The sequence below is a fragment of the Erythrolamprus reginae genome, chromosome 3, assembly GCF_031021105.1.
Source record: "Erythrolamprus reginae isolate rEryReg1 chromosome 3, rEryReg1.hap1, whole genome shotgun sequence".
Taxonomy (NCBI): domain Eukaryota; kingdom Metazoa; phylum Chordata; class Lepidosauria; order Squamata; family Dipsadidae; genus Erythrolamprus; species Erythrolamprus reginae.
In genome coordinates this window covers 55,214,063-55,240,903 of record NC_091952.1, presented here as the reverse complement: position 1 = coordinate 55,240,903, position 26,841 = coordinate 55,214,063, and the positions used below count along the sequence as shown (strand labels likewise).

Here is a 26,841-nt window from a genome sequence, read left to right as displayed (position 1 = left end):
GTGCACTGGCATGTCTTTATTTCACATTTCAAGTAAGAATCCAACAGTTCAATTCTGCAAAATAATGTACATATATCATAAACATTTAGCAAAAAAAGACACCAACAGAATACGTCTATCTATTATTTGAGTATAAAACCTAATGCTGCCAAATAATTAAGCATAGTGAAGAATGATGTAGAGGTAAAATATTGTCTCTGTTTTCTCCATTTCTTCTTACTATTTTCTCATATAGAGAAGAGAAATTCAGATTTGTAAAATCTGTTAAAAAATGTAATGGTAAAAAAAATTAGAAGGTTGATGGCACTGCTTAACTGAATAAAAGAATATATAGCCTTTTCACAAATACAGTATACATAATCTATAACTTACAACACAACTCTCATTTTCAAATTCTTATTCTGGGAGAATGTAAAATAAATCCTAAAAGATTTTAAAATTATATAGCTAATCATCATGATGGCTACAATTGCTTAGTAATAAGTGAAGAAAATTTTAAGATTGTACATTTTCATATTTTCAGGAAGGGTACAGAATTAAAATCACACAGATTAAACTATCAAATCCACTTATTGTAAAAGACATCACATTTGCTGTATGCTCTTAGCAAGGGTTTAGTTTCAGGGATAAAAAGAATAACTGTAATCAGTTTAATAGTTAATAGAATTCCTACTACCACTAAATACTGTCTTATATCAAATCTCTCTCTTTAATGTATTTCTTGAAGACAAGTTCAAATAGAATTATAGAAACCTTTGCTAAAATGCACACTTAGGTAGGTTTACAGTATTCCAGAATATGAACAAATCATACCACAAAGTGTAAATGGGTTTAATAGCTATATCTGTACATATAGACTTTAGTAGTGTTTTTCCCCTGCATTTTCAAATAAGAACAATAGATTCAACCATCCTCTTATGTTAAAATGGCTGTGGTATAAGAAATGCCAGAATTTGATAGAAGGGTTTTTAGAGTAGGAATCAAAGACACAGCCATTCAAGACATTCTTCTTACCATCTGCTGAGGAAATACCCTAATAACAAAACCTCCATCTCATTTCCAGCCCACTGGAGGAACAGGCTGAAGTTGATCCAAAGTACTCTGGCTTGAAAGTAGTTTTCTTTGGGGAAAGGGAAGAAAACCTGCTCTGGAGAGGAGGTGCTTCCTACTAAAGGGACTTCATCAGCACTGCCTAATTTTTGTTTTCAAAATTATTCACTTAAAGAAACCAACCACCTATTTACTAGGAGGTTGACACTCATGGCACACAAATCAAGTGACTGCTGGACCTAACATCAATTCCTGCCTCTGCAAGGAATTACATTTATTTGCCAGTTTTTGCAAGGATGTAGCCAGTTGTCAGGTTTGCTGCATTCTTCCTTCATGGCATCGGACCAGAATATCTACGGGACTGCCTTCTGCTGCACGAATCCCAGCGACCAGTTAGGTCCCACAGAGTTGGCCTTCTCTGGGTCCCGTCGACTAAACAATGTCATTTGGCGGGACCCAGGGGAAGAGCCTTCTCTGTGGTGGCCCCGGCCCTCTGGAATCAGCTCCCCCCAGAGATCAGAAGTGCCCCCACCCTCCTTGCCTTTCGTAAGCTCCTCAAAACCCACCTCTGTCGTCAGGCATGGGGGAATTGAGATATTCATTCCCCCCAGGCCTATACAATTTATGTATGTTATATTTGTGTGTATGTTTGGTTTTTAATAAGGGTTTTTAGTTATTTTAAATATTAGATTTGTTATATGTTGTTTTATTACTGTTGTTAGCCGCCCCGAGTCTATGGAGAGGGGCGGCATACAAATCTAATAAAATAAATAAATAAATAAATAAATAAATTTGAGCCCCTGAATTCCAGAATGGAAAATCCATGCGCTGAATAATAAACATGGAGCACTGAGAATAGGAAGGAAGGAAAGCCTTGGTAGGGTAAGACTGAATTCAGATTTTCTCCTTGCCATTGGATGCACCAGAAACCAGACTGCGAAAACTTGAATCTCCCTTACCTACTAGTAATTCCAAATATATATATAAAAAGATTGGAGCAAGCTCTTTTGGAAAGCTGTCTGCCAATAATCAGGCTCACACTGTCTGCCTGCTCCCCCACTACCACTACAAAAAGACCTAATTTAGTTGTTGTGGAAATCATGTTCCTTTGAAATTTTTTGACTTTGAGGAGGCAGAATATTGCTTTGAAATCCCACCTTCCTCCTGCATCTTATGGCTATAAGACACACTGAAGTATAAGATGCACCAAGAAGTAAACAAGAAAAAGGGTTTTGCCATCCCCGGTCCCCATGAGCACTCTGCAGGCCAATCAGTCACAAACTCTCTGTGCAATGGGGTATGCAAAGGCTTTGTGGTGTGCTTCTGGGGGCTGGGGAGGGAAGAACACCATTTTCATTAAAAAATGGGCCCATTTTTTGCCTCCCAACCCTCTCCCCCCCACACACATTGCATTTTGCTCTCCCCAGCCCCCAGGAGCATTCTGCAAGCCTCCCAAAGCCTCTGCATGCCCCATTTTTTGCAAAAAGCAGGCCTGGGTTTTTTGGCAAAAATCCGACAATTGGGGTGGAGTTTCAGGAGGCCAAAAATGGCTATATTCAGTATATAAGACACACCAACATTTCCACCCTCTTAGGAGAGAAAAAAGTGCATAATTTTCCTAAGTTGTTTTGTCTGTAGCAGGACAGAGCATCTGTTCAGGATTGGCAGGACTCGTCACACAGCTGATTTTGGAGAACTTTGGGTAAGGACAGCTAAACTCCTTGTCTTTTCTTGAGGACTGAAGCTGTGAAAGCTGTGAGTTTTAAAGAGTATACAGTACTTTATTCCCATCTCAAGGACTGGAGAAAAATACATTTGCCCTCATATTGTGACAATAATAGAAAAGACAGTTTCTTTAAAATTAAAAATAAGTGGACAATTTTAAGAAAAGCAATAACAAAGGGTTGGACTGATATATAAAGTAACCAATACAAAGTTCGTGGATATAGCACATTTTATACAACATTAGAGAAGGGGAGGGCTGAAAATAACAAAACATGCTTTATATTATGCCATAAAATATTTGCATGAGATATTGGGACCCAAATACATAATTGTGGCACTTATGTTTCAATAGATTGTTATTGTCCTTTTGACATAATTGTGGTTTGCTAAAAAAAACACAAGTTATTAGAATTTTTTAATCCTGGTTTTATTATTTTTTAACAAGGCAGCAAACATATCTAAAATTCCAAAGTCACCCAGCTGGCTTTCATGCCAAAAGTAGAACTAGAACTCAGTCTCCTGGTTTCTGGTCTGATATCATTACCACCAGATCAAGCTGTATTGCTTTCATAAAACAAGTGTAAACAGTTTAATAATTAATTGGGTTTGACATAAATGAATAATTTTCTTAATAAATAATTATACACTATGGTATATACTCACATGTTATGCAACAGGTTGTGGTGCCATCAAATCAATATCTGTTAAGTTTCTGGCTACCCAGACACCTACTGCAAAGAGTCCCAGATTAACTATGAGGTTTCTGTAACAAATACAAGTGAGAGCAAATGACAACTGATACTGATTACTGTATACAGAATGCTAATACAGACTTTTCTATCTAGAAACACTGAAAGAGTATTCCTAGGTAACAACACTATGAAATAACGTTTTTTTCAGTTGTGGAAATGATCTATGTGTTCTCCAATGCTTTGGGGGGACTTTTTCTAACCCAAAATCTTTTTAATACTGCTATAAAGAAAATGCATAGGAAGGTGAAGCATGATGTCTGTTTTGACACAGCTCTTCTGTATATCTTAAGAACACAAGAACTTAACTGCCTCAAGGCTCGTCAGATTTAGTGGTAGTTCCACAGTGACTAGATACTTACGGAAACTTTCCAAGGAAGACATAAAGAATAACATTTGTGTTCCTAAACAAACAGTAATCTCTGAAAGTCTTAATTTCTCATGTATTTCCCAATTACACCTTCAAGATTAACGAATGTCAATACATCGAGAGGCACATCATTTGTATGTGTGTAGGTGTGTGTATAGAAGCAAATAAACTCAAAATAGATCTATACTAGTCTCTGTTCCTTTTCATTATCAGCAATATATATATATATATTTATATACACACACACAAACATATATATATATGTGTGTAACATATTTTTACGATAATGAAAAGGACGAGAGACTAGTATAGAACTAGATATAGAAGGGAGACTAGATAAAGAAGGGAGAATGGTATAGATCTAGTCCTATACTAGTTCTATACTAGTAGGGGTGGCGTGCTAGCCGGAATGCAAAATTGGTCTCACTGCCACGGCTCGTTAGTACTAGCGGGACCAGCACGATTTTGCTTCTGCACCAGTGTAAGTAGCAAAATCGTGGCACGGAGCCCCAGGTGCGCCCGTGCTTCGGCATGTGTGGAAGCAAAAAAACTCACCAAAACACAGGCGCACCTGTGGCTCCGTGCTCAATTTTGCTATCTACACAGGTGCAGAAGCAAAATCGTGCTGGCCCCACTAGCACTCACGAGCCAAGGCGGCAAGTTCAATTTATCATTCCAGCTAGCAGTCCATCCCTGTATGCTAGTATAGAACTAGTATGCTCCCTCTCATATTTGGGTATATCAGGATGTATGTATATGTATATATGTACATATATATACATATACATACACACACACACACACACACATGTATATATATATAAGAAGAGCCATGCTGAATCAGGCCAAAGCCCATCGAGTCCAGCATTCTGTGTCACACAATGGCCCACCAATTGTCTATGGGGATCTTGAGCAGAAAGAGAAGGCAAGACCCTCCCTTTCCCTTGACCTCCAACAAGTGGTTGTCAAGGGAATCCTGCCTGCCTCAACCAACATAGAGGCAGCACTTGGACATCTGTTTCAATAACCATCTATATGCTTGGCATCCATGAACCTATCTAATCCTGCCTTGAAGCTATCAAGACTGACAGCTGTATAGATACACATATATACATATGCATATGCATATATAGATACATACATACATACTGTACATGTATACATACTGTACATATACATACTGTACATGTATACATACTGTACATGTATACATATTTTATACATACTGTACATGTATACATATTTTATACATACTGTACATGTATACATATAAAAAAAAAAATATGGGGTTTTAACCTTCAACAGTTCCTAGCCGCGGCCTATGTTAAAATCAGGTAGGGAAAAACGAGTTGATAAAGACACGAGAAGCAAGGCGTTCACTCTTTTTCCCACTAGGGTTTCTGGTCGAGACCTGAACAATATTCCTCTCTCACCTGCGGAAGTCACTGCGGTCAGTGGCAAAGCGATAAGCTCCTCGAATCCAGCCGCGCAGACCTTCAGGGGTAACCGCGCCGGAACTCCCGCCAGCGGAGCCTATTTGACCGCCTGTCACCATAGCTAAAGCTCCGGACTCTCCTTGGCAAGAGACTCGCACGAGTTCTTTGAAGCGGAGGAAATGTCCCTCCCGCCGCGGCAACCCAAAAAATCCGTCACTTCCGGCGCGCGGCCTTTACGTCACTCCCTGAAATTCGGAGCTCTGGAAAGGAAGGCGAGGCCTCGCGCCCGTTTGTTTCTTCTGCTTGCGGAGGAAACGAAAGGTGCGAGGTCCGTAGAGGAAACGATTTCCGGCTTTTTCAACCTTAGCAACTTTAAGATGGGTGGATTTCAACCCCCGTGATTGCCAAGTAGCTGCCCCTATGTACCTCGTGGAACAATTTCTCCCACTTGATTTGACTACACACACACAAGCATACACATAAACACACACACACACGTCTTCTAGGCCAGGGGCCTCCAACCTTGGCAACTTTAAGACTTGTGGACTTCAAGTCCCAGAGTTGCTCAGCCAGCTTCGCTTCGCTGGCTGAGGAACTCTAGGACTTGAAGTCCACAAGTCTTAAAGTTGCCAAGGTTGGAGACCTGTTCTAGGCTTTGGAAAGTCATCAAGAGCTGGCTTTTTAACCAATGTTTTGGGACAGAATATAATAGAACAAAAAGAATAGAAGTGTGGGTAATTGGAATTTGCTGCAGGGCATCCTAAGATGATTAAGACACAGGGTTAATAGCAATAGCATTTAGAATAGAATAGAATTTTATTGGCCAAGTGTGATTGGACACACAAGGAATTTGTCTTGGTGCATATGCTCTCAACGTACATAAAAGAAAAATATACATTTGTCAAGAATCGTAGTACAACACTTAATGACTGTCAGGTCAAATAAGCAATGAAGAAACAATATTAATAAAAATCTTAGGATACAAGAAACAAGTTAAAGTCATACAGACCTAAGAGGGAGGAAAAGGATGATAGGAATGATGAGAAAAACTAGTAGAATAGAAGTGCAGATTTAGTAAAAAGTCTGACAGTGTTAAGGGAATTATTTGTTTAGTAGAGTGAGGACGTTCCGGAAAAAACTGTTCTTGTGTCTAGTTGTCTTGGTGTGATAGTACTCTGTAGTGATGTTTTGAGGGTAGGAGTTGAAACAGTTTGTGTCCAGGATGCGAGGGGTCAATAAATATTTCCCCCGCCCTCTTTTTGACTCCTGCAGTATACAGGTCCTCAATGGAAGCCAGGTTGGCAGCAATTGTTTTTTCTGCAGTTCTGATTATCCTCTGAAGTCTGTGTTGGTTCTGTTGAGTTGCAGCACCAAACCAGACAGTTATAGAGGTGCAGATGACAGACTCAATGATTCCTCTGTAGAACTGTATCTGCAGCTCCTTGGGCAGTTTGAGTTTCCTGAGCTGGAATTTACACTTTCATACCACTTCATAATGCTTTTACAGCCTTCTTAAAGTGCTTTACAGAATCAGCATATTGCCCCCCAACAATCTGGATTGTTTTGTACTTTTAATGTGTTAAGGTACAGTACTTGTTATATCACTGTTGTGAGCTGCTCTAAGCTGTTGTAAGATGAATGGCCATACAGATATACTAAAAAAAAAATAAAGGAAACACTCAAATAACACATCCTAGATCTGAATGAATGAAATATTCTCATTGAATATTTCATTTGCACAACTATTGCATTTGCACAACAGCATGTGAAATTGACTGTCAATCAGTGTTGTTTCCTAAGTGGACAGTTTGATTTCATAGAAGTTTAATTTACTTGAAGTTATATTCTGTTTTTTAAGTGTTCCCTTTAATTTTTTGAGCAATGTACAGTATATTAAATAAATAAATGTTTCATGGTCTGGGAATGCTTGTAGGTCAGCTGTTGCTATAAATCTCACTTCAGAACTGAGTAAGGAGCATATTTGCAAGATTATGCCAGTGATAACTACCCCCTGACTCAACTGGGTTTTGAAACAGTTACCTGTGCATTGATATATAATTTTCTTTTATGAGACATAATCTCTGAAAAGAATTCAGCTTACTTAGTATTAAATACTATATGGAACTTAATTTAAATCTCTGGGGCAGAAGAATTTGTAACAGGCTGCTGTGTGCATGAGCAATAAGAACAGTAATAAATCTTCCTGTTGACTCTTTCAAAAGAGTTACAATTACGGGGGATTACAATTTATTTCCTGAGAAGGGAGGTATTTGGAATGTGCATTTTCTAGAAGCAGGAGTTGGAGGAGGGGCGGCTGCTGCTAGAGTATTAGCTACTGAGTTTCTGGAGGTTGGAAGCAAAACAACAACTCAAAAGAACCCTTGTAACTAGTATAGAAAGAATCATAAGACACCCCCCAGGAAAAGAAAAAGAGCCATTCCTGCAGACTAGGAAAAGGGGGGGGGGCAGCGGTGAGCTATGAGCTGGAACGCTAAATTGTGCTCACCATCACAACTTGTAAGTGCCTTTGGGGCCAGTGCGATTTTGCTTCTGCACCTGTGGAGGCAGCAAAATCACGCACGGAGTTGCAGGTAAAACCTCACGGAAACACGGGCGCACCTGCCGCTCTGCGCGATTTCCCCAGGTGCAGAAGCAAAATCGCACTGGCCCCGCAAGCACTTACAAGCGGCGGCGGCGAGCACAATTTAGGGTTCCAGCTCGTAGCCCACCGCTGTGGGGGGAATAGCCTTGGGCAACCTGATAAGAGCATTCCACAAAGGGATAAATTGTATATAATTGTTGAAACAAAAAAAACCACAAGAATGTACCAAAATTAGCTTGACAAGATTAAGCTAGTCAGGATCCTCTTTGTAGACACCATCATACCAGACATTCTTCTAACTAAACTAAATCAGCTAGTGGTACTGTCTTGAACACATTTGTAAGTGGGTCACAAGCTTCCTAACAGACAGGAAGCAGCAGGAGAAGCTAGGCAGAATCATATCAGATATCTGTATAATTAGCACAGGAAACCACCCCCCCACAAGTCTGTGTACTCTCACCACTTCTCTCTATATACCCATGATGGTAAACCTATGGCCCGCTTGCCACAGATGGCACACGGAGCCATATCGGAGGGCATGCGAGACTTTGCCTTGTGTCAGTTACAGCGCACATGTGTACGCTAGACAGCTAATTTTCAGCTTTGGGAAAGGTGGTTTCACTCTCCGGACATTTCAGGGAAGCTTCCCTGAAGCCCTAGAGGCAAAAAAATTGCCCAACAGACAAACCAGAAGTTTGGAAAAACACATTTCGGGTTTGCCATTGTGTTGATTTTTGCACTCCACGGCTTCAGGAAGCTTCCCTGAACCCTCCAGAATGCAAAAAAAAAAAAGCACAATGGCAAACCGGAAATGCTTTCATTTCAACTCTAATAAATAAAATAAAAAAATTAAATAAAAATGTTGTGAGCCGCCCCGAGTCCCCGGAGAGGGGCAGCATACAAATCCAATTAAACTAAACTAAACATACACAGAGAGAGAGCAGGAGACCCTACACCATCTCTGACATCACTTTTTGAAAGTCTCAAGTGATGAAACTCTCACAACTTCCAAAGGCAAGCTGCTCCACTGGCTGATTGTTCTCACTGTCAGAAAATTCTTCATTATTTCTAGGTTGAATCTCTCTCTGGTCAATTTCCATCTATTATTCCATGTGTGGCTTTCAGGTGCTTTGGAAAATAGCCTGACCTCCTCCTCTCTGTGGCAGCCCCTCAAATATTGGAGCACCGCTATCATGTCTCCCCTGGTCCTTCTCTTCATTAGACTAGCATTGCCCAGCTCCTGTAACTGTTCTTCATATATTCTGATCCCTAGTCCCCCAATCATCCTGGTTGCTATCCTCTGCACTTTTCCTAGAGTCTCAACATCTTTGTTATAGTATGGTTGAAAGAAATGGTAGAGAAATTTTGAAAATGATGTGACCAATCCCCTTTCCATTTGGGAGATATGAGACCCAAATATTTTAATCCTTGCAATACAGAAACAAGTCTGATCCACAATTCAAAAGTTTACTTCAAGACCTGGTTGCAAAGGTGGCCTCCAGATCTCTTCCCATGTGAATTACCGTAAGTCATTCTATACACTGGGGAAAGGGAGATAAGACGATGCTGTATGTTATTGGGGAGATGATGAACAACACGTCAAGAGATATTGTAAATCTCTGAGGCCTTACAAATTAGATGTGATCGGTAACTGTATCCCATAGGAGTGGCATGGAGGGTGGAGCAGCATTGAGATAGAAACTATAAAATGTAATGCTTCTGAAATCTTAAGTCTGGCTTTTGGCTCAAACCTCAATTTGAGAGGCAGGCTAAAAGATCCAAGGGCACTTTTGCAAACTGTCATCTTTTTCTTTAAAAATAAAAGTCTTTTTGTTTTCAACTGATCCAGTACTGTTGGTTTTATTTCCAAGAATTAGTTATCCTGTTACTCACTTCAGTTAGGTTTTTTTCCATGTTTGTCAATTGGTTTTCTTTTTTTACTTTTAAGATAGCTTTTTCCTCTTGTAGCCACCTCCTCTTACAATTTTTAATTTTGAAGACCATTTGTTTACTCCCACAACACCCAAAACAATTACGTAGCTTGAATGACTTATGGTAATTTCCATCTTCCATCCCCAAATTTTATTGCAAACATTTTTAAAGGCCTGCATTTTCCCTCTGTGAGGAGTAAAAGGCAAACTCAAAGCTGGTGGAATACAAAACAATTTTATTGAAGCATTTGCAAAGGCTGGTGGATCTCAATACAGTACACACCGGTAAGAGACCATTCCCAAATAATGAAAAAGCATACTTTTATAACCATCCTTCCGATCAGCTTACACCACACCATTCCTTTCCAAGCCCAGTTTGGTCACATGCTTTCCAACTGCCTATAAACTACAGTACTATCACACCTAAATGTTTAAAGTTAGTGTGGAAAGGCCCCCTCCCAGAAGAATGAAATGTTTTTGAAAGTATTAAAAAAATACAGAATATTATATTTCCCTAAAGGAGAAATGGAGAAACATATTTTTAGGAGCAGGAAGCAGCCCCCAAGTCTTTCTTAATAACCCACAGCAAATGCCAGCACTTAGAGATAAAGAGTTTGTTGAAAGAAGAATCTAACTATCTAGATGGCTCTATTCACAAGCAAAGCAAATATTGCAGGCAAAAATCCATTCAAAACAGGATATTTCAAAACTGCTTGCAGCAAATTTTGACAGTGAATAAAAGCAGAATGGTAGGATTAAAAAGCAGCCCCTCATTCAAGATCCAACACAGGACAAAAGCCATTAGCCACAATAGGAATTGCCCAATACCCTTTCAGAACACCCCTTAATTGCATCACCCCCAGAGCAGTCCAGACTTCAAAGTCACAGAAACCTGGAGCTCAAATAAACAATGAACCAGTGGTTGACCAGATTAGCTCAGATAAATTGACCAGATAACAGAGACCAGATAACAGAGACAAACACCTAGGATTTGCATTTCCTCTTTTGCATGTTGAGCCAGCTATGACCCCTAAATAACCCCACAGGAATCTGACAACAGTCAATAGAATATTGACCTCATTCCATTCCTAAGAGCTTTGTAAGGGGCATGCACATAGGGGTGAGCTAATGCCCAGAGGGGGTGGTGGTGGAACGCAGTAGGGTAGCGAAAATGGAGCTCCACCCCAGAGCTCCCAATTTGCACTGAAATATGTTGAATGCATAAACCCACAGTGTGGTAGTAAAAAATTTGGTAGCCCTTCACTAAATGCACAGCAGTGTGCCTACTGCCCCGGTCCTAATGTTCTCTTTTACTCTTATTCATTTCATGTATTCAAGTCATCTTTATACATACTGAGAGAAATATCTATAGAATCTAGGCATCTAAGGCCTAGATGGATACAAAACACTCTTATTAGAGTACTAAACTTCCGACCTTTTGGACAGTAGTTCTTGCCAGAAAAGCAAGAATGTACCAAAACATGTTTACATCCTGTATCAAGATGAAGAAATCCTATTGTTTAGGCCAATAAACATTCATAAAGGCTTGATGGATTAATCTAGAGAGTTCCAAGGAACTATGATGAAATTGGATGCAAGACAACCCCATATATGGACAGGAGGAAGGGGGTGTTAATTAGACATGAAACTACTATAAAAGATGATACTTGAAGTTAGGTACTCTACCTTTTGAGGTAGACGGGTAAAAATACCTGTGACTTCAAATTGGTCCCAGTGTGATATTATCACACTGGTATGTTTGGGATCTGTATGTTATGTTTGATATGTGTTATGTTTGATAAATGTTTCTATGATATATATATATCATGTGGTTAATAAAAGATTTTTAGCTTTTATTCTCATGGTCTGGGGAATTTTTTTAACACATACATACTGTAGATCAGTGTTTCCCAACCTTGGCAACTTGAAGAGATCTGGACTTCAACTCCCAGAATTCCACAGCCAATGCTGGCTGTGGAATTCTGGGAGTTGAAGTCCAGATCTCTTCAAGTTGCCAAGGTTGGGAAATACTGATGTAGACACACACACACACACAATCTAACATGTGCTTGACTAGTAAACAAATAAATAAACAAACAAACAAACAAACAAACAAACAAACAAACAAACATTGAAAGATGCATTCTAGTTCATCTACAAAGCCCAAAGAAGGTATAAAAACCCACCCACTCTCAACTCCATGTTGTAAGCTGCACCAGGAGAGAAACCCTGGTGGTTTTGTTCACCAATAAATGGATCTTCTTTTCAATCAGCCTCCAGCTTCCTTTTTGCTTGCAGTGCCTTTCTCCGGGCTTTGAACAGAACCAGATGGATTCTCCCCCCGCCCCCTCCAAACATTAGTTAAGCCCTTATTGTCACCTAAACATTCTCAGCCTTCTCAAGATTAGACTTAAGTATTTTCTTTGTTCATGGAAATTTAAGAACAGCTAAAGATAAGGTGGTATCTTGCAATGTATACAACTGAAAAGAAAATTTAATCCCGGTTGTACCTTGGGTATGTAGCAGTGTGGCTCTATGTTAAGATACTAACTCTAGGTAATTTGACCAAAGGACAAACCCCATATAAATTATAAAATACAGTATTAAATGGAAAATTACAATTTATTATATATTGCTCAAAAAAAAAATAAAGCGAATACTCAAAAGAACACATCCTAGATATGAATGAATGAAATATTCTCATTGACTACTTTGTTCTGTACAAAGTTGAATGTGCACAACAGCATGCACATTAATTGTCAATCGGTGTTGCTTCCTAAGTAGACAGTTTCATTTCGCAGAAGTTTGATTTACTTGGAGTTATATTGTGTTGTTTAAGTGTTCCCTTTCCTTCTTTCTTTTTGAGCAGTGTATTACTGTATACCCCATACACCCCTCTATACATTGGGCGCAATACTAGACTACATGTGAATTAATGGGTTAAAATTGTACGTGCACGTTTGTTATAAGAGGAAAAGAAACACATTTGGCCCCTCCCTTCATCATAGCCCGTTAACTTGCGAGTCTCATTTCCCTTGGCCAATTACCAAAGGAAACGCCTGCGTAAACAAGTTGGTCCTTCCTTGCTCTCCAAAATGCGAGAGTTCTTGCGCGCAGCCTTCTCGCTTGCAGGCTGAAAGCCACAAAGAAGCGCGTCTGAAGAAGGTTGTTGCTTGGCTCGTCCGTATCTTTATTTTTCGTGTTACTCGCCTGCTTTTTCCCCCTTTCAGCCCGTGGCGCGGAGATTTCAGCCCGCATCTCAAGTCTGAATCAGACCATTTATGGTGAACTGTCGAATTGGACTGGATCTCCGTTTTAAAGCAAAGCCGAAGTAGACGTTGGGTCGGTAAGTTTTCCAGGATTGGTTTTCGTACGCATCTGGAGAAGCGACGAGGAGGCAAGATTTGCCCTGAAACCAAAGTAACTGCTATGGCGCATTATTAAAAACTATGACTTCAAGATTCTGAAGTCAGGACAATCTGTTGAGTTTGTGTAATATGAGCCGAGAGCAGCTTTCTTAAGAGTGATTTACTTATATTTATGTTTAAACACATGCTCTAGAATATTATTTAATTGTTATGAGTTGCTGTGATGGCCTTGTTATGACTGTAATTCTTTCTTGATTTCTCTTTTCCTTCTTCCGATTATTGTGAAGATACTCTTTATTTTATTTTATTTATTTTATCAAGTACAAATTGGTAGTATACAAAGATATAACAATGTTTATATACATGATACTAGTAAGAAAGAAACATTAGGACAGGGGACGGCAGGCACGCTGGTGCATTTATGCACTCCCCATAGAAGTAGATGTTCACTTTGATGATCAAAATAGTGAATTATGGGTCTACTTCAACCACAACAACACATGAGCACACAACAGATTCAAATTTAAAGTAAACTGCTCTAAACTTGACTGCAGGAAATACGACTTTAGTAACCGAGTAGTTGATGCATGGAACTCATTACCACACTCTGTAGTATCATCACCTAACTCCCAAAACTTTGCCCTTAGACTATCCACTGTTGACGTCTCCCGATTCCTAAGAGGTCAGTAAAGGGCGTGCATAAATGCACCAGAGTGCCTTCCGTCCCCTGTCCTAATGTTTCTCTTTTACTAATATCATGTATATAAATATTATATGTTTGTATACCACGAATATGTACGTGACAAAACAAACAAATAAATAAATACCTGTGCACAAGAAGAGCCTGCTTATTGCTTTGGCCCTGTTTCAGAATATGTTGGCAGAACCTGGTCGGGGAAAGATTGATATTTGTTTACGCCTCTTTTGTGTCCCAGGTGGTGAATCCACAACTGTGCTGAGTTGTTGTGCCTTCTGCGAGGGGTGAGGTCCATGCGGTGCAGCAGTTAATGTGTGGATGGCGACTAATTTTAAGCAGGCAGCTCTGGGCTACCCGGTCACTTATTGGGAATAAGGGGATGCCCCTTGTAATAGGTTTTAAGAACTAGTTTGTAAACAGCTTCTATTATTTAGAGTTCTTAAGGTGGAAGATATGAATGTAAATTCCCAGTTGTAGCTCCTAGAGATTAGAGAGCATGAGGTGGATCCTCAGAGCATAATCTTGGGGTGTGTTAGTCCTAGTCTGTCTGTGATAAAGTGGCTGGGTGAACCAAAGTTAACTTGGATGAAGGCCCAAGGCTTTGGGCCCAGGTCAGTATAACCTTGGCTATTATTGCTTTCTGTATAATCAGCAGCTGCAGCTACGATAAGGAAGTAGAGAAAATATGTAGGGGGCTTGCTTACTGGAAATGTGCCATTGTAAGAGTTTTAGATCCTCTTTTATGTTAGGAGAAACAGGATGTTCCCATGTACATATGCCAACTGATGATATATATCGAAAACTGTTATTTTCCACAAACTGTTATAACCATATATGGAAACTTATGCTCCCCCAAGATAATGTGTTGTCCAAGGGTATATAAGGAAGTTCCTGATACCCATTCGGGGTTCAGGCCATTTATTCTGTTATGTTGTGCTTTGAACCTGCGCAATAAAACTTTCCTTCATTGAAGTGCTGGCTTCTGTCTCGTCAATTCTACAACAGTGATGTTATTCATGCTGTTTATTTTCTTGAAGTTTTAATGTTATTATCTCCCACCTCCCTCCTTAGTCTATTCTATTGGCTGATTCTGCCACTTTTGCTTTTGAAAATACACTTTTAGCAAAATACACTTTTACACGAATATTTTTTTTCAAGGTCTTGAGAAGCAATGTGCACCTAGCAAAATAACTGAGTAGGTTGTGTGCTGAAATGTTAATTTTGGACCTTTCCACTACAGAGTATTGTGTTAACATGATTAGATTATAGTCTATAGCTTTTCTTATCCTGTTGAAATTCCAGTTAAGCAACAGTGTGAATTACTTCCCTTTTATTTGCAAGATCTTCAGATGGTGGCTTATCACCTTTCTTTTTCTTTTGTAAATGATATACATGGTAATCAACTTGATTTCTATAGCTGTTTAGCCTATAATAAAGGCTTTTCCCCCCTAAAAGGACTTATTTCACTTTGTCACTTTTTATTTTGCTTATATTTGGTATTATTAGATATAATTATATATAATGCCAAATAGAGTTACTAAATTCTATCCCTTTTTAATGGATTTTCTAATCTGACTAGTTCTGGATGAAAAGTTTTTTGAATTGCCTTAAGAACCCTTTATGTTGTAGAATATGATGAAAGCAAGCTGTGTGTTCTATATTTCTGTTTGTAATTTCAAATTTAAGCATTTAACTCCCCAATGTAGTCTGTTTAAAAATATTTCTAGTGTATTTAGGCAAGCTTTCCAAATCCCTTCTAAATAGTTAAATCAGTTTCAGCAGAGCAATAAAATTTGTTCAAGGAATTCGTAAACAAACTATTGATTGGTTGATTGATTGATTGGTTTGTTTGTTTGGTTTTTTAATGCCACCCTTCTCCTTAGACTCAGGGTGGCTTACAACATGTTAGCAATTGCACTTTTTAACAGAGCCAGCATATTGCCCCCACAATCCAGGTCCTCATTTTACCCACCTTGGAAGGATGGAAGGCTGAGTCAACCTTGAGCCTGTGATGAGATTTCAATTTCTGACCTACAGATCTACAGTCAGCTTTAGTGGCCTGCAGTACTGCACTCTATCTGCTATGCCACCTTGTATATACTGTAGAATAATATGGTAATTACAGGGGAAGTAGTAGAACCAATGTCTAATCTCCGGATGCAAGGCTTCTGAGCAGAAACCTGATGTGAGATTTCCGAGCAGAAACTTAACTACAGACTGCAGTAGATGTAGACATAGATGCAAGTCTATTTGTGCACCTCTGTCAATAGGAAAGAAGGCACATGTTAATTCTGCTTTTTAGGATAGCAATAGATGTATCCTATCAGGGTTGAGATATTGTATTTCCAGAGAAGAAAAGTATATAACAGACTGTTTAAGTTCTTTGTTCCGATCTTAGGTGTTTGAATCACTCTGAACCATTTGCGTAAATTAATAAAATAGACTTCTTTGAATTCCGATCATAAGAGCATCAGTTCTGGTGTATGTTGCCATCAGAGACATTTGAAACATTAATTAGCTAGTTCTGAAATCCAAATTCAGGTAGAAGATATTTTGATCAAATGATGCATCATCTAGATCCGGCCACAAAAGATATGCATGGTTTTATTAAAGGTGTTTAAATTGGTTTTTTTTAAAATTGTTCCTTTTTAGATGTTGTTTCTCTTTGTTGTGAGCCGCCCAGAGTCCTTTGGGAGTTGGGTGGCATATAAATTAAAATAATAAATAAATAAATAATAACTTTTCAGAAATGCTGGATTTTCCTTAATCTCAACTGGTTAGATGGACAGACACAGTTTAGAGGTTTCAAGACATGGAAGAAATGGTGCATGTAATCCTCAATTAACAATGACAATTGGGACCAGAGTTTTCACTGCTATCTATGACCCATTTTCTGATATAGTTGATAAGAAAATTACTGCAGTCATTAAGTGAATCATACAGTCATTAAACGAAACCAGTTTCCCTCATTGACTTTGCTTGTCAGAAGCTTGCCAGGAAACTCACAAATGGTGATCTCACAACCCTGGGGCACTGCAACTGTTGCAGCTGAACGAACTACCCGTAAAGGGAATGGAAACCACAAAGAAATGGAGTGACTCAGATTTATTGCATGCAGGTTCAGAAGATAGCAAAACAACATCTGAACAAAGGCTGATAGCCGTACAAGGTTTTTTTTATACTTTTACAGAGAAGTAGGATGAGCAAGGCATATCACTACATTGACCAATTATGTTGGATATCCTTATAAGCAGTGATGTGCTGCCAGCCACCGGTGCTCATGGTGTGCTCTGTGCACATGTGTGCATGTACGGCGCTAGTGTGAGATTCGACTGCTGTGTACAGGCACAACCGGTGAGATACCAACAATTTTTGGCCTTTCCGCGCTTGTCGGAAAGAAAGAAATAACCGAAAATTGCCCGAATCCTGCATATCTCATGAGAGATTTGGGCAATTTTCAGCACTTTTTTGCTTCCGCACATGCACAGAAGCAGAAAAACGTGACAATTGCCCAAATCTCTCATATGTACAAGTGAGATTTGGGTGATTTTTGACTATTGCGAAAAATCACCGGTATCACCGGTACCAGAGTTGTGCACCTGGCTGGGTGCACCAGGTGCTGCCTACCCCTACTAATAAGGTAAAATTGGAAAACAATCATAAGGTTAACAGAAAAGACAGATTACCATTCTATGGGGTAAATAGGGCATTCGGTGTAGCCGATGTAGCATATATATTAGGATAGGATTATATTATATCTGTACTTCTAGCATAATATGCCTTGCTCACTCTGATTCCATTATAGCCAGGACAGGACTACATGTATTTCACATAGGTAGTCTGCACTTCTGGTGGAAACTACTAAAGGAAATAGCTGACCATAAAACGGTTCAACAACATCCCCCTGATAACAAGTATACATCACTCAAGGATGAAAGCTACGTGATCAAAGGATGCAATATGCATTGCCTGGAGTAAACGGGATGAGACTGTGATGAAAGGCCTTGTTCCTGGTAAACAGGAGATTGGCTGTGATAAAGACAAATGGCATCAAGAAAATATACGACTGTGCAGAGATGGACAGATTGACAATGGAACTTAATAATCGAAAAGAATCGGACTATTATGAAACCTGGACAAAATGGTACAAATGGACAAAAAAAAAGAAACTTAAAAGAAGCATCGAAATAAAATACTGTATGAAGAAATCTAAAAGTAATTAGAAGACAATGTTGATAGGAATGTATATATGATGTAGATTCATCTGTAAATATGATTATGTACTTTAAAAAAAATGGAAAAATTTAATAAATATATATTTTTTAAAAAAGACAAATGGCTCAAGGAAATTAGCTATGAGAAACATTTGCTCAAAGGAAACTATTCCAGGAAATTGGTTACGTGACATATGGGGATAGGAAGGACTTGAAAGTTGTATTGGATGTTTGTATATCAGTTGACATGTACGTGTAATCATTCCCATTTGCATATGCTCCCAATAAAAGGAAGTGCACAGCTCAACACTGTGTCACTTCACCCAGAGAGAAATGTGTCCAAGTCTTCTTTCTAGGATTGGCGTTCCGTGAGTGACCTTGCCTGGCTGGGGGTGCTCTAATTCCCTCTGAGACATCGTTCCCCTCAGGGATTTTGCAGCCACCTCAATTCGGCAACTATATTCTTATTTGTACACCATCTGCCAGTTTCACTTCCTAACTTCTTTTCCTTGTGCATGTTCCATAAGCAAAACTATATTTGTTTTACATTAGTAAGTAAATTAAAAGGTAGGAAAAGAGATGTTAAAAATACAGAATTTGCATAAGTTAATCATTATTTTTTGATACTAAACTTCAATACAGTGTTCCCTCGATTTCCGCAGGGGATGCGTTCCGAGACCGTCCGCAAAAGTCAAATTTCAGCGAAGTAGAGATGCGGAAGTAAATACACCATTTTTGGCTATGGACAGTATCACAAGCCTTCCCTTAACACTTTAAACCCCTAAATTAGGGGTTGATATTCCTGGAGGGGTCTGTAATATGGTAAATGATTTAGCGTTACTAGATAAATGGTCAAAGCAATGGAAACTGCAGTTTAATGTTTCCAAATGTAAAATAATGCACTTGGGGAAAAGGAATCCTAAATCTGAGTATTGCATTGGCAGTTCTGTGTTAGCAAAAACTTCAGAAGAGAAGGATTTAGGGGTAGTGATTTCTGACAGTCTCAAAATGGGTGAGCAGTGTGGTCGGGCAGTAGGAAAGGCAAGTAGGATGCTTGGCTGCATAGCTAGAGGTATAACAAGCAGGAAGAGGGAGATTGTGATCCCCTTATATAGAGCGCTGGTGAGACCACATTTGGAGTACTGTGTTCAGTTCTGGAGACCTCACCTACAAAAAGATATTGACAAAATTGAACGGGTCCAAAGACGGGCTACAAGAATGGTGGAAGGTCTGAAGTATAAAACGTATCAGGAAAGACTTAATGAACTCAATCTGTATAGTCTGGAAGACAGAAGGAAAAGGGGGGACATGATCGAAACATTTAAATATGTTAAAGGGTTAAATAGGGTTCAGGAGGGAAGTGTTTTTAACAGGAAAGTGAACACAAGAACAAGGGGACACAATCTGAAGTTAGTTGGGGGAAAGATCAAAGGCAACATGAGAAAGTATTATTTTACTGAAAGAGTAGTAGATCCTTGGAACAAACTTCCAGCAGACGTGGTTGGTAAATCCACAGTAACCGAATTTAAACATGCCTGGGATAAACATATATCCATTGTAAGATAAAATACAGGAAATAGTAAAAGGGCAGACTAGATGGACCATGGGGTCTTTTTCTGCCGTCAGTCTTCTATGTTTCTATGTTTCTAATTACCATTTCCCATTCCCCTAACAACCATTTACTCACCATTATTACTGGTACTCACCATTGAATATGACCCTTAGTGGTCCTGATATTTATAAACATAATTATTTATTAACAATAATTATTTTTTTTGTTATTTGCAAAAATAAATTATTAGTTTGGGCAATATCACAAGCCTTCCCTTAACACTTTAAACCCCTAAATTACCATTTCCCATTCCCTTAACAACCATTTACTCACCATTATTACTGGTACTCACCATTGAATATGACCCTTAGTGATCCTGATATTTATAAACATAATTATTTATTAACAATAATTTTTTTTTTGTTATTTATTTGCAAAAATTATTAGTTTGGCGATGACATATGACCTCATCGGGTGGAAAAAACCATGATATAGGAAAAAAACCACGAAGTATTTTTTAATTAATATTTTTTGAAAAACCGTGGTATAGGCTATTCGCGAAGTTCGAACCCGCGAAAATCGAGGGAACACTGTACTACTAAAAGATACATATATTGGGGTGTTTGTCTTACAACTATCATAAATACATGCCAGTTGCCAAACACCTGAATTTTGATGATCATGGAAATATTGCAATGGTTGTTACTGTGAAGACCATAAGTCACTCTTTTGATTGCCATTTATATGGTGTCCACTTGAACTTAAATATAAACAGTTGCTGATGCATAACATCAAAAGTGCTTGGCAGCATCCAGTTTGGGTGGTGTAGATATTTTGGAAAGTACCATAAGGGAGAAGGCTAATATTAGAGATAGGTTAATGGATGTCAGATTTCCAGACCAGAAATTGACAGAAAAACTCAGACCTGATTTTATACAAGTGTGAAGACAGGATTTGGCAGAACATTCACAGAGATTGCTTTGACTAGGATTTATTATCTAGCTGCTAGATAATAAATGTTTCAGCAAATAAAAATGAAGCCAAATATAATGGTTGATTGTGAGCATAGAAGTATGTTTCTTTCCCTGGTAACCTTGAACTTGAGCAGTTGTTGAGTGTTTCACTAAATATTCAGTATAGAAAACAATTGGTTTTCATTGTACATGACAATGTAGCAAAGGCTGTAAGTAAAAATCAACACCAACAATATTTGAAAATGTGCACCGTGTACAGATGTGACAGTGTCAATGCTAAGTAATTACAGTTTTGGTCTATGAATAGGAATATATGATGGAAAACTGATGGTGGAATAAAAATAACTAGTAGGACATAATCATTCATGAATATAAGCATTGTGTCATGCTTGACTCCTACACACAAACACACACTAACAAGTAGACAACAGGAACAGGGAGGGGATGGTCAATTTGGAATGCAAGGGAAGGAATTGTGGAATAAAAAGAAAAGGCTTGTATGCACTGAAGAAGGTTTGCTATTTACATCAAAAAGATTCATTCTTCATTCTATTTTACAAATGTAAAATAGATTTAAGGAAGTTCTATTGTCCACTTGATTAAAATGATAATAGTGATTTTGACACAGTGAAATAGAGAATGAAAAGGAAATGTTACTTTAATAATGGGGCTGTCATCACTTATCTTCCTGTAAACTACCTTAAGTATTTTTATTCACAGAACACAAAAAGAAGCCAGATTTTTATGCATCCTAAATGACTGCCTTTAAATATTTTTTGTTAGAACTGAACAGGAAGGAAGAGACTCTAGATTTATTCTTAAATGGCAAACAAGCTGCAAGACTTGGGGAACTATTAAGAACCAGATAGATAGATCTGTGAAAAGGATCAGTGAAGATACATTTACTCCAGAAGAAATGGCAAAGAAGTAAAATAATACAGTTCTTTCCCCCTTTGAGCATAACTTTTTATAAATTCCTTCTACCTGTACATATGAAGTTTCAAAGCAAATTTTATAAATCTACATAAGTAGCCTTGCTTACTCACATAACAACTATTCACAATTATAATAAAAAGCACCCAATTTGCACTGAAAGATGTTGAAAGAAAATGCAGGACATCCTGCATAAGCCACGCCCACAGTGAGGTGGCTAGCATAACCATGATTGATTCCAAAGTTTGAATGTTACATTGTGGACGGGGTTACCTGTCACAGGGTGGCGGAAGGATCCAGAGGGGGATGGTAGATTATATTTTGTAAATTACACCCTCCACTTGCAGCAAAGTATGTCACCTATTATTTTAACTTTTGATGCCTGTAAAGCAGTAAGTAAAGGCTGGTCCACTACCTGTGGGAGTAGTACATGGGTTATCCAGTACAAATCAGATCACAAGTATTTGTGTGAAGTTGATCCTACTTGGAAAACTGGAAATCCTAATACTTGGTTGCCATGTGCCAGATCTGCGGAATGTAGTGGCTGGGGATGTGTGTGTGAATATACAGGTGGAGGATACAAGGGGTGTAAATATGTAAAGTCTTTTCAGAGAGGCCAGGGAAATCTCATGGTGATGGAAGTAGATAGATCCATCCTGAGAGAAATATCTATAGGATCTAGGCATCTGAGGCCTAGATGGATACAAAACACTCTTATTGGAGTACTAAACTTCCGACCTTTTGGACAGTAGTTCTTGCCAGAAAAGCAAGAATGTACAAAAACATGTTTACATCCTGTATCAAGATGAAGAAATCCTATTGTTTAGGCCAATAAACATTCATAAAGGCTTGATGGATTAATCTAGAGAGTTCCAAGGAACTATGATGAAATTGGATGCAAGACAACCCCATATATGGACAGGAGGAAGGGGGTGTTAATTAGACATGAAACTACTATAAAAGATGATACTTGAAGTTAGGTACTCTACCTTTTGAGGTAGACGGGTAAAAATACCTGTGACTTCAAATTGGTCCCAGTGTGATATTATCACACTGGTATGTTTGGGATCTGTATGTTATGTTTGATATGTGTTATGTTTGATAAATGTTTCTATGATATATATCATGTGGTTAATAAAAGATTTTTAGCTTTTATTCTCATGGTCTGGGGAATTTTTTTAACAATTGGCGCCCAACTTTAGGGCCAAGAACTTTTTTCCTGGATGGAGGACGAGAGAAACCTGGCAGGGCGCCCTTACTGGAGTTTTTTCCAGTGGCTGGTTTTCTCTTGCTTCCATGTCCAGGAATTAGCTTCTTTTCGAACTGAGAGGCCAAGAGAATAAGAGGTTTCCCGGGAAAAATTGCAGCTGCCGGCGAGAGCAAGCGTCCTTGGCGAGTAAAGGTGGCCAAGGGGTCTGATCCTGGGTTGGTGATATGTGGTAGCATGATTGAATACATGTGGGCACACAGAGCATGTGAGAGAAATGTCTCTATATTTGTGCTGGGTTCTTGTGCACGAGAACTAATTTAAAACACATGTTGGGTGGTGACACCGTGGAGTAAGAGTTTTAAAGGGATCAGAGTGGATATTTACATAGTTGAATATCGGCTTGCTTATGTTTCACTTCAGGGTGAACGTCTATGACATAATGAAACAGGGGTTTTATTATGGAAGAAAAATATGGGTGTTGACTTTAAATTTAGGACATAGCGTATGCTAGGAATGGGTTTCGTCTAAATTGAAAACTAACAGCGGATGCGGTGGTGGAAGTATGTGTTTTGTTTTGTTTTTCTTCTTTCTTTTTCTTTCCCCCTCTCTGACAAAGGATGACGGCTGCTGGTAAGTTGTATCTTGAAGAGCAGAATGGTGTCTTTATGAGGAGATAGCAGCTGTGCTATGTAATATTTTGTCCTTTTGCTGGTATGATTTAAGAAGTGTAATACATATGGTTATAGTTAGATTGCTGGTAGAGCAAAAAGATTATTGCAAGAGGTGTAGGGAAGTCTAACTGATATTCTTGAATTCTTGAGAAATAGAGCTTTTGATAAATGTGATTAATAATCAGAGATAGATGTTTTGGGTGAGCAAATGGTAAGTACTAAGGGGTTTTTCTCCGTACTGAAGGAGCGGGTCCAGCAGTCACATGGGTTGCTCATGTCCAATCCGGTGGAACTGAGCCTAGTGTTAAAAAAGCTTGCTGGATCCGCCCCTTCCCCAGAATTCGCTCAGTTCTCGCATCCTGCGGTTGTATTGTGATAAGCTCGTTCAACATTCTAATTCCTTCCCTTCGATCTTTCCTTCAAAATTAGTAAGATTATTATTATTCTTATTTGATTACTTGCCTTATCAGCGCCAGCCGTTTACGGCTCGGCTTTTCCCTTGGGAGAAGTAGCGGTTTCGTTTTCCCACGGCTTTTTTGCCGTTTACGATCCCCGCTGCCGCTTGTGGATTCTTTCAATCCTTTGGCCCGGAGGTCTTTGTGCAAGTATTTATACATATTATATATTGATTTATTTATAGTGCTATTGTTAAAGGGCTCGAGAAATACCTCCTGCGGTGCGAGACGCTTGTTTCTAGTCTCCTGGACTTAGTCGATCGCTTCCCCTTTAAAATTGCTATTACGGAGCGATTTTTTCGGCGCGAAGGCCTTCGCGTCTCTTTTTTAATTTAGGCCTCTCGTGTTGGCCTCCTGCCAGCCGCATAGGCCTTAGTCCACCGCTCGGATCCCGGAGTGGGCTTTGAGACGCTCAGGCTTAATTCTCCACCGGCTAAGCCTCCAACCAGAGTGCCTTGGTTACTTTAGTTAAAGTTTAGGGAGGCTGGCCACGCTGTATTTGGGGACACGAACTCTGGGTTTGCCCAGATTGCCCTCAAGTCTCAGCAGCTCCGAGGCCTAGGAGCAGGATCCATTCCTCTTGGGAAGACCTTAAAATTCTTCTCCCTAATAATCCTGTTTATTTGGCTCAGCCTTGTCTTCTGTTAATTGTCAGACTATGGCTGCTTTTCCCAAGAGAGGCACCACTCAAGGTCCCAGAGAGGCCAGGCCTACAGGCGATGAGATTACCAGTATCCCCCAGGCCTCGACCTCCTCTTCTTCAGGGGCCCGCCCCTTGACCAAAGTCACCAGGGCTGAGAAGAGAAGGGACCAAGCCCTACAAAAAATCTCAATTGTTCAAATCTCTCCTCCTCAAAGCTAGAATTTCTACAGGATTAGCGGCCCAAGAGAAGCAGGCCTCCACATCCACTGAACCTCCGGAGGAGAACCTACCTTACTTCACAGAGGAACAGGAGGATAACGAGGTAATTCCTATGCCTAAATTGTTTAAAGATGCCTTACTTAAGCAGTGGGATTTCCCAGCCTCTGGGCTTAATCCCACTACCAAGGACAAAAAGTTGTACAAACTCTCTTCTTCCTATGAGGATCTCCTATCTTTTCCCAAACCGGATGAACCTGTCAAGATCCTTCACTCGGCGGCTGCCGTGCCAGGCGAAGCAGAGGAGGTCCTCCGCCCAGAGGACAAGCGGATTGAACAGATGCTCAAAAGAGGGTTCACCGCAGATTCCTGGGCCATTAAAAGTTCCGCAGCGGCTTCCTTTTTCTCCAGAGCCATGCTTCTGTGGCTTCGCCAACTTCAACAGCATATTCCTCCCGATGACTTGAGAGGTCAACAAGACTTCAACAAGGTATTTGCAGCTGCTCAGTACGTAGCTGATGCCACTCTACAGTCTACCAGATTTGCAGCCAAGTCTATTGCAGCTTCTACAACGGCAAGAAGACTCCTATGGCTTCGCCCATGGCAAGCAGGAGTACGTCAGAAGTGGCAGTTATCTCTGGGACCATTGAAGCGCGATCTACTTTTCGGGGATCTTCTGGATCCACTCCTCACGGAAACCACGGACAAGAAGAAAGTATTGGGTCCAACCACCAAAAAGGCCACCAAAACGCAGTCCTTTCGTCGCCCAGGGCGTCAACAAAATCAAGCGGCTACCTATCAGAGAATCCCAGGTCAGTATTCCCCCCGCTTTCGTTCCCAAGGTAGGAACTCCAGGGGCAGAGGTTTTCGCTTCCAAAGGGGAGCGTCCTCTAATAGGGCTTCAAAAAAACCTAGATGGTAGTTCTGCCTCGATTCCCATAGGTGGCCGCCTAGCCTATTTCGCCTCTAGCTGGCGTCTCACTTCCAAGGACCCCTGGGTCATTGACACTGTTCAAAAAGGTCTTCTTTTAGAATTTACTTCTCCCCCCCCCTAAACGTTTTATTTCCTGCCCGTCTCCCAGGTCCTCCTCAGATCGTAACCGTATGGAGGAGGCCATTTCCCACTTATTGTCCATCAGAGCCATTCAACCGGTCCCTCCCGGTCAGAAGGGCCGTGGTTTTTACTCCATCCTATTTATGGTTCCTAAGTCCTCCGGAGGTTGGAGAGCTATTTTGGATTTAAAGAAGCTGAACCTATTCATCAAATATAGAAAGTTTAAGATGCACTCCTTATCATCCATTTTGGCCGCCATCCACCCGGGGGATTTCATGGTTTCATTAGACCTCACTGAGGCCTACCTCCATATTCCTATAGCCAAGTGCCACAGAAAATTCTTACGTTTCTCCTTCCAGGGCAGGCATTTCCAGTATAGGGTGATGCCATTTGGCCTTTCCTCGGCCCCTAGGGTCTTTACAAAGCTCTTGGGGTCTCTGGCGGCCTATATCCGGGCTTCGCCCATCCACATTTTATGTTACCTTGATGACATTTTGGTTCATGGGAACTCCCTAGAGAAAGTGAAAGTAGACCTTTCTGTCACCATGTCGGTTCTACAGGACCATGGTTTTTCCATCAACTTTGACAAAAGTCACCTCCAGCCTTCCACATCCATTTTACACCTGGGATCCATTATTAATTCAGAATCCTCCCAGGTCTTCCTCTCTCCTGAGAGAAAAATCAGTATAGGGGAGTTGATTTCACGCATTTTACCTCAACCTTCAGTTTCCATAGTAACCCTGTCTTCTCTTTTGGGGAAGATGGTGTCATGCATAGGCATCATTCCCTGGGCTCGCCTTCATGCTAGGGAACTACAGTGGCTTCTATTACCCTTTCAGAGATCGGGGCACAGCAACTCAAGTCGTCGCATTGTCATCCCACCGATTGTTCGCAGATCTTTCAAGTGGTGGATGTCTCCGGCCATGGACAAAGGATCCCCTTTCAGGTGCCCGGATCAATTTGTCATCACCACAGACGCCAGTCTATCGGG

General features: G+C 39.9%; 2 protein-coding genes across 28 annotated transcripts in view; one reads left to right on the top strand and one right to left on the bottom strand.

The window, feature by feature from the left end:
* Position 1: 1 nt before the first annotated feature.
* TOMM6 (translocase of outer mitochondrial membrane 6) lies at positions 2 to 5,543 on the bottom strand. 3 transcript variants are annotated; one of them, XM_070745386.1, is made up of 3 exons: positions 5,328 to 5,543; positions 3,439 to 3,538; positions 2 to 261 (listed from the first exon to the last, which is right to left on the bottom strand). In XM_070745386.1, the coding sequence occupies exons 1-2, from the start codon at positions 5,447 to 5,449 to the stop codon at positions 3,442 to 3,444; spliced, it is 219 nt and encodes a 72-aa protein (XP_070601487.1). In that variant the 5' UTR covers positions 5,450 to 5,543; the 3' UTR covers positions 2 to 261; positions 3,439 to 3,441. The 3 variants fall into 3 exon arrangements, with proteins under 3 accessions (XP_070601487.1, XP_070601485.1, XP_070601486.1); XM_070745384.1 differs by having other exon boundaries at positions 2 to 54; positions 5,328 to 5,540; XM_070745385.1 differs by lacking the exon at positions 2 to 261 and adding an exon at positions 2,785 to 2,803 and having other exon boundaries at positions 5,328 to 5,540.
* A 7,383-nt stretch (positions 5,544 to 12,926) lies between these two features.
* Positions 12,927 to 26,841, top strand: part of LOC139163957 (biorientation of chromosomes in cell division protein 1-like 1) — a 102,164-nt gene continuing 88,249 nt past the window's right edge. For 23 of the 25 annotated variants that reach the window (XM_070745347.1, XM_070745369.1, XM_070745357.1 and 20 more), the window contains exon 1: positions 13,120 to 13,209. The gene's annotated coding sequence lies outside the window, so the exon portion shown is untranslated. Of the gene's footprint in view, positions 13,210 to 26,841 lie in introns of all 25 variants that reach the window. The other 2 variants (XM_070745373.1, XM_070745352.1) reach the window with 2 other exon arrangements.